Source organism: Opisthorchis viverrini (assembly GCF_000715545.1).
Source record: "Opisthorchis viverrini unplaced genomic scaffold opera_v5_54, whole genome shotgun sequence".
Lineage (NCBI taxonomy): Eukaryota > Metazoa > Platyhelminthes > Trematoda > Opisthorchiida > Opisthorchiidae > Opisthorchis > Opisthorchis viverrini.
Window position 1 is genome coordinate 1,878,963 of NW_008751711.1, and position 12,394 is coordinate 1,891,356.

At 46.7% G+C, this 12,394-nt stretch overlaps 1 protein-coding gene across 1 annotated transcript in view; it reads left to right on the plus strand.

Annotated features, from left to right (window-relative positions):
- Positions 1–201: 201 nt before the first annotated feature.
- The window catches only part of T265_03745 (hypothetical protein), a gene marked incomplete at both ends in the record, with an annotated part of 35,195 nt that continues 23,002 nt past the window's right edge, over positions 202–12,394 (plus strand). The window contains 2 exons of the mRNA XM_009168292.1: positions 202–678; positions 9,611–9,889. Coding sequence (XP_009166556.1) covers positions 310–678; positions 9,611–9,889 — 648 coding nt within the window. The remainder of the gene's footprint in view (positions 679–9,610; positions 9,890–12,394) is intronic.

Genomic DNA, 12,394 nt, shown 5'->3' on the forward strand with positions numbered 1-12,394 from the left:
GTCCGCAAAAGTAGACATGGACTTACTCAACATAGTGCGATCTGCTGCTACGAGTTTCCAGTTACCTTCGTGCGTACTTACCTATTAAACCTAAGAAATCCACTGAATTCGCCGTTCTGTTCCGGACCGAACTAGGATTGGTTCGGACTAGCGCGGATTGGGTTGGATATGGACCAATTATATAGTAGGGTTTCATTTGGTCCGGTGCTGTCTGGTTAGTGCTTGTTTCTGAGCGCCTCACCTGTGTTCCTTCGGTGCATTTGCGCCGAATAGCCGTTAAGCTCAGTTCTGACCTTCTTATCCTGAGCAATGGTGCATCTGCCGAAAATCCTCGTCCCTGTTGGTATCGGAGTTGTGAAACTTGTTGTCTACACTTATGAATATCTAACATGGCCATTATACTACTTATGCAGCAAAACCCTACGGTATATGCCACTCCCAAATTCGCCGATTGAAAGTGACTGGACTTATAATGAAGAAGAAAGTCGCACCCTTGCACTACCAATAGTAGAAGGTGATCCTTCGTCTCCTTGGCGGGCGGTCGAGTCCATGGAGGGACTCGCCACCACCGCCCTCCCAGGTTGTCGTGATCTTGTTAGCATCTGGCTCAGAACCGTGAAGCTTTGGCCTGATTTGCCTGCTTTTGGAACCCGTGCCGTTCTTGGAACGGACTACAGAGTGAGTTTGTTGACCGCCGTTTGTGGCTATTTCATGGTGTTCGCCATAAAACTTCTTGTAGCAATGGTTTAGAGTAATAAATGAATTTCATTGATAAACGGTGATCGACCATGTGTGATACGATCCTTGACCAAAAGACCTTATCTGCTGCTCAGACGAATCTGGCTTACTATCTGACAGACCGTCTCATTAAGTACGTAGTTAACGCGTGATGCACTACCCAAACATCGCTGGTCAATCATGCGGAAACGTCTGAGATCTTAAGGTCGGAGAGCCCAAGTTTCACAGCTATGGAACATCACTACCCTCGCCCACTTCTTTACCGCTGATCTAAGTCGGCTCTTATTGCAGATACTGCTCTCGTCTCGATATTTCATGCATTGACTTCATTTGCTATGGTGAAGTCGCGAGCTGCCAAGATAAATGAACCCGTCATGGGCCTCGAACTCTTTATTATGAGATTCAGAGAGGCACAAACAAGTGGGAAGTGTTGACGTAAGAACATCACATTTTGAGCTGTTAAACTCATGTCGATACAGGGGCTACCTCCGATGTTTAATTTGGGTCGTACGTACTCATGTTTGCCAAAAACAGCAGCACCACTCGCACAATCTACCTACCGACCATTCTTCAGCCATTATTTCGAAACCCATACGCGCGATTCATCATAGGCTGCACTCCATGATGGTCTTCTCCACTATTTAGCGGGGGTCTCTAAGATATCACACTGAAATTTAACATGGCAAGAAGTATGGGAATAAGTGTTCTGAAAGATATTCATAATCGTCGAGTATTTCTCGTTGGACAAGTATGTGTAGAAGGACGGATCTATCCACGAAACCCAAGGTCTTTTGATGCCACGACTTCGAGGTCAGATGTCGTAGTATTCTTAAGGCCTATGGCCGTGTCGCAGCCGGAGTAAGACATATCCGTATGGTTGGAACAGTTATTTCGCGTACCTTTAGGGATAACCTCAACTGGTTGGGGCGCATCGTTAGAATACTAGCTTAAGCGACTTGACCAAGGCAAAACACATCCCATTGTTCGAATAGCGTTGGTGGTCAACCACTTGACTCCAGGGTCTGATAAGGCTTCAGGCCAGGAAGGCATACTAGTACTTCAAGAACTGGGGACTAACCTAAACCCATACCCTGACTTAAGTTGATAGAGTGGAATGATAAGGGCAAAGAGTTAAATTTCCAACATTTCTCTTGGTGACCTCACTAATAGTCGGTTGCCTCGGCCTCATTTCGCACATCAGGTAGAATAATAATGGTAACAAAAGTGAAACAGTAGTTCAGCTGTAGCACCCCGCCATACCACTCGAAGGAAGTACAAAGACCGAGATACTGCCAAGTTGCTTAAGCCTCTACAGGAGCAGTCAAGATACCGGGGTTGGGTTTGAACCGCACGCCTTCCTACCAGTAAGTTCACGTCTGAACCACTTATCTGTCTCGATCCATATCAGGGTTGTTAGTGGACTTCAAATCCACTAATTGATGATTTGAGGACGATTGGAGGCGGTGCTTATCTCTTTCCATTTTCGACTGGCTTCTGAGAATGTAGATTTTACAGCCTCAGGGGGCGGGATGGCTCTGGTTAGAGCGCGAATTTACTGACCGCAAGGTCCGTGGTTCAAACCCGACTTCTGCCTTTCGACCTCCTCTGTCTAGGCTTGGGCAACCTGGCGGTATCCCAGCCCTCGTGCTTCCTACGGGTGGCGTGGCGGTTAGGCACCGAAAGCTTGCTACAGCCGAACGATTTTTAAAGCCTCACACGTGCTCATTATCACTGTCAGCGCAGGCTAATTCGGTAAATTTTGAGTCATCATCATCATCATCGACAGCATGGCACCAGTGTTCAACACCGATGCTTCACTGCCGTACAAATTTTGAGTTAGACTGTTCTTCCGTCATCAGACGGGCAGTTTGTTTCTTAGGCTCCCTTGAGGAACTTATCGAAAGCTCATACCAGAAAGATGCATGATCTGAGTCGACTTGAGTGGTCTAGAAAGACAGACATTCAAAAATAGAGCCTCATCATCGGCAGTCGCCGGCTTTGTAATCAGCGTAGCTCCATACTTGTTCTTCAGTAAAAGGACGCCGAATAGCGTTGTGCCTTGATTTGCTAATTACATACCATCATTACACATCGGCTGCAAGTTGAATAAGCAACCCAGTCTCACCTGTCGAACCGGGACTTCTACTTGCGCCCTGATACTGTCTGCCTTCGGGATACTCTCCGTACTCATCCATGGTTCCTGAATCAGAGCTACTGCCGGGTGCCGCATATGCATAAACTACAACAAAGAATGGATATTATTTTGGCTAGTGCTGGTTCCCACCGAAATTGATAAACTAACGATGCAGAGGCGGTTATTCACGTGGATCCAGTTGATGAATGAAGCCATAGCTTGGGTGCTGAGAGCTATGGCAACAGGGGCGTAACTCGCTGTGGCAGGTGTAGAATCACCTGAAGCTCGTCGGCCGCAACGTCTAGATTATGCAGACTGTTGTATTTCAGTTTCGGAAACGCGACAAATTTTCGTCGACAAAAATACACGGGCGTGCAGCCGAGCAGATTGCCGGGAGATTTACTTCAGAGTTTGTACTTTGAAAGTTGTGATAACTACGGAGGGAGGAGGCCTGAAAGGTAGATGCGATGCAATGCTGGCACTTTTGTGGTTGGATCTGCGGGGAAATGTCACTAATATGGGACAGCGAGGGAATTAAGAGATAGCACTGAAGAATGATGGGAGGTGCCAGCAGTAGCCTGTTTTTTCCACCCCGTCTTCTGTTTGTAGCAAAGTAACCCAGTTAGTTGCACCGCGCGACATTTGATGTGGTATAAAGTTATTGATATTTACACAGTCCATAACTATATGTGGGCTGATGCACTGCCAGATTACCTAGACCCTGACAGGAGGACGTTAGGTTTTTCATTCGAAGCCGTTGTCTCAAAAGCCTGACCACAATGCTGTGGTAGTTGGTGTTGACTACCAAAGTAGTTCAACTTCGTAGGCAAAAAGTGGTCATACGCGTTCCAACCTCCAACCTGGAAAACCAGGAGACTGTTGGTCTGACTTCCATCCATTGGAGCTGTTGACCTGTTGAGCTATACTATGGTTGTCAATGTAGTGAGCAGACATCAGACAGTCTTCGAGGCTGGGAATTGAGACATGTGTTGCCAATTCTTCCTTAAAAAGTTTAATTGCTTCGAAAGTCGTACGCCAACCACCGCTGCATTTTTGTCAGGCTTTTGATGGGGGTCTTTGGTTGAGGTCCCTAATCTTCCCCTCCCATTCCGAGCACAAACGTGGATTTCGCTGGCAGAAATGATATCACATCATATAGGTGCCTGCGCCCGATCGCCGTACTTGCTACAGACACAACAGGGTGGATAAGCAAAACTGACCGTTGGTAACACCTCTTAACTTCAGGATTACCCCTTAGCGTTCTGTTTCATTTACCTATCACTCCTTTACCTATCCTAGTTAGAACCATGTAAGTTCTCCACTCCAAAGAACAGCTTACAGCGCGCTTCCGCTTCTCAGACCTTGTGCCCCTGATTTTACCAAAACCTTGAGCAACTCGCCCAATAACCAACACGCAATCCTGATACTTAGTCAACAGACGTTTTCTACGATTCTGAAACCCGGATACCAGATCCGAGTACGCTAGCCGAGCTTAGTGCACGTCCATTATGAGGATATCACGGGCGATTATGTCGTTGCTTCAGAGGGTTGCGCTGTTGCTGGTAGTTTCCGCAGCTCCCTAGCTGAAGCTTCCTCACTTCATGGGATTACCGTTAATAACCGACCTCGCGTTATTTCCATGTTAGCTTCCATAAGAACTGTGCCAACCAAAGTTACATCCGTTGTTTGTTCGTAGCTCCTACGTATGCAGCACCCTACTCCAGTTCTGATTCTGTGAAAGATATATTTGATCGGGAACTCACCGATCTGTTATCCTCTATGAAGAGTGCAGATGCTGTACTAATCGTTGGCGATATCAGGGTTCAAGTAAGAAGTCTCAGTTCACCAGAGGCGCAACTTGATGTTTTTTTAACTTGTACTAACGATGGAGTAATTCAAGTGAGTGATCGCCCCGGACGCCTGGCCACACCCCCTGATGACCGAAACCGTGGCGTCCGAAACCAGCGTTTCCTTGCGACATGTTAACTTGATCGAGCCGACTGATGGAAAGAAGCTCAAAATCCCCGTCAGGGCAACTTTCCAGTGCATTGTAGAGGATGTTAATCACTTCAATGGAAAAAACACTGCCACTGTTCACTAGACACTACTAAGGAACGAAAAAGCAGATCTTAGACCCCAACTTCCCCTGTGGCTCGATAAGAAATTGCACGCACGTCGGAGTGAGATGGCTCAGTTTTTAGAGCGAAAATTTACTGACCGGAAGGTCCGTGGTTCGAACCCGACCTCTGCCTCTCGACCTCCCCTGTTTAGGCTTGGGCAACTTCACAGTATCCCAACTCTCGTGCTTCACTCTGGTATGGCATGGTAGTGAGGCGCCAAAAGGGTGCTACGGGTGAACGATTTTTTACACGCACGTCCCACACACTTCTCAGCTATCCATCTAGTGAATGGTTTCATAATACCGCCTGATCCATAAAGTTTAATGTTGCTATGCTATCCAGGATCACGAGCGACGGATGTTGCAGACTAAGGCTTACACATTCAAGGAATGGTGATATTTTATCGCGTTACGCATATACATGTTCGTTTAGTGGCTATGGTCAGCACTGCGACCCAGAGGCTTTGGGTAGCGTACCATATATATATCCTAGGCAGTTGTGTAAGTCCTGATGGAGTGGCTGGAGATGATATTACCTCTCAAATCGGTAAAACCAGGACATCATTCGTCAACCTCAGACACCTGTGACTGGTGCGACATGGGTCTGCCTGTCAAGGGTTCAGCTTACACTGCGACACTGCGATCCATACTGCTTTATGAATGAAGAACGTGGTCTCTACGCGAAGATGTCACGAAACTTGTCAGTGTTTGGCCTTGGTTTCTCCAAAGCATTGATTGGGCCTGTTGGGAACATCGGATTAACAATGCTGATGTACGCCAGGTGGTTTTAGGAAGAACGAACTCTCCCACGATAGATCAGTTGCTCACACTTCATGGGTTACGCTGGTTGGAACGTACACTCTGCATGCTAAAGTACCGTCTGCCTTACAGAGCGTTTTTCGCACATCCCTGTACTAAGTGGAAGCGACCGAGAGGTAGACAGTTTATGGCCTGGCAACGAAGTACGAAAACGCTAACCAGTAAACTTAGCCGGGTCAACAAGCGCCGCCTCTCTAGATAGGGACCACAAAACTCAACCCACCAACGGATGATAATACCAGCAGAAATGATCCGATCGCGCTGTCAGTAGTGCTCGTTGACCAAAGCTGTTGCTTTCAACACGTAGCTTCCCAGCTTCCCAAACTAACTGGACATGACACTGCCTTCAAGATTTGGCCGTATTTCCTCCTCTCCCTTTTTCCAGTGATGGAAACTGTAACAGCCGGGACCAATGTACCCATGGTATATAGTCTGATAAACCGGCTGATTGGTTGGCATTAAGATCCCATTGGTTGGGCAGCAGAAACTACCTGTCATGGCATATTTTCGAAAATCGCTTGGACCTTAGCGACAATATTTATGAGACAGATTCTCCCAAAATTTTTTCATACTATTTTGTCACCCTTCTTGGGGACTGAAGGTAACACCCGGTCGTCCCCCTCAGGTGGGACAAGCTCCGCTGGCCAGGAAGTAAATGCCCCTGTGATTTTTCCGCCCACTCGAGATATGTGCTATTTTTGTTTCATCAAATCAGCTTCTCCAGGAGATCCTCACGTGTTAGCAGAGTGTTAGCCTCATGAAAGTCCCCGATTTGTGCGTGGCAGATCAAGTCCCTCGTACACTATCAAATACCCTCACTGCATTGTTGGCGCACTGTAGTTCACGAGTAGTTTCTCCCGGTGGTCGAAATCGTCCATAAAAAAAAAGTGACCGGACAATTTTCCCGTCGTTTCACCTGTTCAATCAATTTTATTATTATATTTTTGCCTCCTAAACACGAAAGTGACTCTGCTGTGGTGCACGCTTCGCTTTGCTCGTACTGTCTTGACTGTGATTCATCGCATGGGGTTAGTTCGTTGATAGTTTGGCGTTTCCGGCATCCCTCTGTGGGTTAGTGGGTTAGGTGAATGATACCGAATAGTGAATACAGCAGATATGCTGGCGCCCTTGTTGCAACACCTTTATTGTCTCGCCTGGTTCTGATCTAGCTCATGATAGCTGAGTATAGCAAGCAAATTCTAAAACAAGGGATGGTACTGTCGATCATCTCCGCATCGCTTGTGCAAAGATTAGGAGAAAGGTTTCCTGTGTATAACGGAGAGCAGCCTGATCGGCCACTGGTTCGTTTTCACTAAAATACGAGGCTGTTATGATCACCGGTTTGTGGCTTAATTTTGTCCAACAAACAGTAGCAGCGATTGCCGCTGTGCCTCGAATCCTAACGTCAATTTACCAGACACCAGTCACGCCAAAGCAATCAGAGTACACGCTTACGATGTAGGTAGGTCCAAATCTGACCAACAAAACGATATCACGTGATGCTTCAATGCATTTTCGTATGCCGGCCGCTCTGTGGTGTATTCACGTGGTAATTTACATGTGTGAACTGGCACCGGCATCTGTCATGTGTTTCAGTGTAGTTGTGCTCATAATGTAGCCTGCGCGAGATGGCTCAGTGGTTAGAGCGCGAATTTACTGACCAGAAGGCCCGTGGTTCGAACCAGATCATTGCATCTCAACTTCCGCTGTCTAAGCTTGGACGGCCTGGCATTATCCCAGCCCTCGTGCTTCTTTTGGGTGACATGGCGACTAGGCACCGAAAGAGTGCTACAGTTGAACGGTTCTGCAGGTATTTGTTAAGGTTAGGTGCAAAATGATACCTGAAGTATAGTTAGATGTCAGTCAGGTAAGCCTTCAGTATTCCCTCGAAAATGCAGTCGACAGTCTTCTCTACAACATTTATTGAACAGTAAATTTTCATCCCTAAAGGCCATCGCTTTCAATTAACGACTGCTCTGTGCAGAGTCCTTTTGGCACATGGCTTATAGCTTATCGACAACGTATCTTCCCATAAACTGGAACAGTCCTACCCTCAAGCTGCGTGCAAGTTTACCAACTAACAGAATGCCAAAAAGCACAGAAGCATTCTTTCCATTTGTAACCCTTTACTTTATCTAGTTTCTCGACATTGTCTATTGACTGTGAATCGTGTGCCTTTTTGCGTGGCAACTCGCATACGGCGTGCCTCAATATCGTAATCTGTGTGTTCACAGTGCGATGTATAGCTTAAGCAGGGCTGAGTGCATCTGCAATTGGGAAGTGTTTAGTATCGAAACATTTCAGAGTGTTAGCACAGTTATAAGGGGATTGGTGGTCGGTCTTGGTCGGGGACCTACTTGAGCTCAGTGGTTAGGGCGCGATGGTCCACGGTTCGAACCCGACCTCGGCCTGTGGACTGCCTGTCTAGGTGGCCTTGTAGTATCTGAGCCGTCGTTCTTCCTTCGGGTAACATGACAGATGGGCACCGAACGATTACTTTTATTTTTAGAAAACGCACATTCACTGTGCATCGTAAGGCCAATGACTGAACCAGAGACATGGAGTAGTGGACTATTTGAGGATTTTATGGGTCGGATGGAGAAAACTTTTCAATTGGCGGAGTTAGATGCCCGACACTTGGTGTTTCGGATGCTTGGCTCGTAAACATTGTAGTTTTCACTGTTCAAGTGTGCAGTTCTCAGTGACTCATCGGTACAGTTTACTCTCCGCTCGGTAGATCCAATCTGGTGGCTATGATACTCTTAGTGTATGGCTGATATACTATCCAGAAACAGGACGGCCGATGTGCATCCAAATTCACGGATTCTGGACAGGATCAGTTGAAAAACCAAGGACCCAGTTCATCTCTAGCCGTTTTGCTCAGCGGATCTGTTAGTCATACTTTGAGGACCTAACGGTATTGTATATTGTGTATCTTCACCAAGTTTGTTCGTTACCGCAATATCTTCGAACTACGCTTTTACATAGATGCCTTTTAAGTCCGCTTTGTTTTAGAAATCACTCCCAACCAAAAAGCTGCCTGATGAAGGTCAGCCACGTTACTCTGCCCTCCCCCTTTCCTCCTCTCCTTTGTTAGCAATTTAGGCGTCGTATAAGCAGGCGATATAGCATTTCTTGAATCGAGCCTCTTGCAAATGCAGATTTTATTGAATAGCCTTGATAAGTAGATTGCACGATTTGCTACGCGTTTCACATCTGTACAGTGTAAGACACTATCAAGAGATCGGTTGAGAACAAATGCAAACCTAATGTTTGCAGGTAAAACAATCAGTGTAGTGGACCGGTTCATTTAACTGAGCAATTCTCTTAGTTCCTATGGTCTGGTCAAGGGCGAACGGACAGTCGAATTAGGAACGTCACGATCTTATCAATCTGCGACGTCAATGTGTTCCAGTCGGCTGATACGAAGCAATCAAATTCTCTGTTGTCTTCGTTGTTGTCATCCGTGCTTGCGGTGGATTTACACTTGGAGCACAACCCTGTTCCAATAGACTTCTACGCTCTCCACGTTTCTTCTGGAACATCACCTGTTTGTTGACTATTTTAATAAACAAATACTAATCGTTCAGCTGTAGCACCCTTTCGGTACCTGGCTGCTATGCCACACGAAGGAGGCACAAGGGTAGGAATACTGCCAGGTCACCCAAGCCTAGACAGGGGAAGTCGAGAGGCAGAGGTCGGGTTCGGACCACGGACTATCCTAAATTGCCTCGTGTCTCGTCATATTTTGTCTACCAGTGATATCAAGTTTTCCGCGTGCTTGTTACCGCCACACACAGACAACGCCAGATGGCCGTCGAATGATCGAACTAATCCTGGGCGAGTATTCGTGGGAAACTTTCGGCGACGCAGAACGTCGTGTTTCGCGCATATCGGCTGGACTCTACTCCATGTTGGCCTCGGAAACCCACGCCCGTCGACCAATCGCCATATTCAGCGAAACTCGTGCCGAATGGCTCTTTGCAGCTCAAGCGGCCTTTCGTCTTAACCGACCAGTTGTCACACTGTACTCTACTCTTGGCGAAGATGCGCTAGTTCATGGTCTCAACGAAACAGAGGTATGTTGGTTCTTTTTTCACTTTGTACTTTAAACCAGTTGTTTGTGTGCATCACCTCCTCGTTACAGCTCTTTCCATTCAAATATGTTTAGTTTTAAGGTCATATTCATAACGATTTAATTCGATAAATACACTCATTTGCATATCAGTTTGGTTTTTTACGGAAGACTCATCTGGAACCCAGGTGAATCCCTCCTTTATGGTGTTTTTAAGCCTATGAGTAATGTATTACGTCTACACACGTATTGTGATATCTCGAATATCGTACCAACTGAAACATGAGGCGGCCTGTGTGCAGCACATTCAGATGTAAAATATCATAAACGAGAGTTTCAGTTGAGTCTCGCTTGAAAACCAAATTGATTTGCAAATGAGTGTATTCGTCGAAATGAGTCCAATTCGGGTTCAAATAGAACATAAGTTTTGACGGAAACTCGGGGACTGCACCTACATGATGAGCCCCAAGAAGAGCAAAACTGGTCGTGGGCTATCGAAGACTTTTCAGCAACCTTTATGATTTATTTCAAGTGTTCCGTTTGAGCAGCGTGTTCCGATCGTCCACCCGCGTTCATGGTCATCAGTTTGCTTTGCCGTCCACCAGTTCGGTGAGCTCAGTGCGACAACCGTGCGTGTGTTTCAGGTCGCCGCGGATAGTGTGAGATGGAGGAGGTTCGGAAAGCGGATAAAAACGAGTGGCAGTTTGATAAATAAGAGCAAGAGAAACAACAACAGCGCCACTGGTTGTGAGCTGTCTCGAGGAGACCTAACCCTACCGTGGTGCCACGTATCTCGGCAAACACGAAGTCTGCTATCAGTTTGGTCATGGGATAGACATGTAACTAACAGTCTCCTGACCAGGTTGGGGGCTGGAACACAACGCCTTCTTTGAAAACTAACCCACTGTGACAGCCTTACGCTGACCACCGCTGCTTTGTGGTTAAGCGTCTGAAGCGTAGGCTTTGTTTGGGGACCATAGTCATTGGCGGGATGGATTCGGATCAGTACAGCAGTGAATAACACTCATCGGAACCCAACCACCACCGTTTGCCAGAGAAAACACTGTTTTCTGGTCAAAAATCTTGTTGGCGGAAGGTTCGCGGAGGACAGTGCATGGGAGTGAGTACTCCCAACGTATGCGCAGTGGAATCATGTTGCATTCTTGGTTGAGGGGGTTACGTGAGTCTCTTTGTACGGGCACAGAAGGTGATACGTTACCGGTCCCAGTATGCTGTCATTGTATGTGATGCGCTCATCTTGACTAAGACTCGCAAATGAAATTGGGTCAGTCCTACTGATGGTGTCTTACTTCAATATGATGCCTAGATGCGTTTATCGCATTGTTATTCGCAGATGTCGGTACCTTTTTCCCGGTATTTTTCTGTCTGCTTTACCGCAGCATTATTTCTCATAGTTTTATGACAGATGTGCATCAGCATTTAGCGCTGGGTTATTAATGTTCCGTGACATCGCCATGTCGGTTAGTACCTCCAAGTTTAGTGAGTCTCAGACTCCTCAACATCTCAGAAGGCATGTGTTGTATTTTTCATCCTCCGTCTCTCTTACATGTTTGCCAATCTTGTGGTATCTTCCAGTCGAAACCTGTTTTAGCAAGTAGGGCAGGCCAAATCCTGCAAGACCGCACCTTAGTCCAAGCGTTAAACTGAGGTGCTCTATCCATGAACGGAACAAGGCCTTCGCTGCGGAGTTGTTTATCAGAAAACACCAACTGACTATTGGACAGGGGAGCAAAACTCTCATATGCATCTTGTTTACAAAAACTGAATATCCATCTTCTCCTTGAACGCGTCTACCTGAACTTTCCTGGATATTCATGGACTGTTGCTCAAATGCAAGCAAATGCTGCAAGGTGACTCCGTAAATTCCGTAATAGATCTCACTTTTCAAGAGACGCGGAGCGGATTTACAGGAAAACATACTACTCGCATGCCCCTCATCAGTAGTATCCACCGGTACACCTATAAGACTTCTGCACTTACTGCGTATCTAGTTCACCAGACAGTCTTCCAACCAACACGACATTGGGTTGTTCGGTTGGCCCCTCCCCCGAAGTGCGGTAAATCTTGTATTGTTCAAGTCCTCAGGGTAATATTGTCGGTCCTTCCACCGCCTATGATGAGGTGAATGGCGCTGAAAGACAACTGCGTGGGTAAAAGTGGCAAGGCTGGGCAAACAGCCAACATGTGCATGTCAGCTTAAGCGGTGTGCCAAATCGTCAGTGTTCGCGATAGCTTCACTTTTAACCGGTTCCAGAGATAACTCACTGTCATTCTACCATCACCCCGTTTCAGTTACAAACTGTCTGAACAACAGGAAAACCTTGTCGATCTGGAATATGCAGACGACATTGTTCTCATGTTCGAAGGGGAGGAGAAGGCGCAAATATCTTTGAATGAACTGACCAAAGTCATCCCGTCCTTTGCACTTTGCACCTACAAAGTGTAAGGTCATGCTCGTGGACGCGCAGTCACTGAACACGCCACCTAC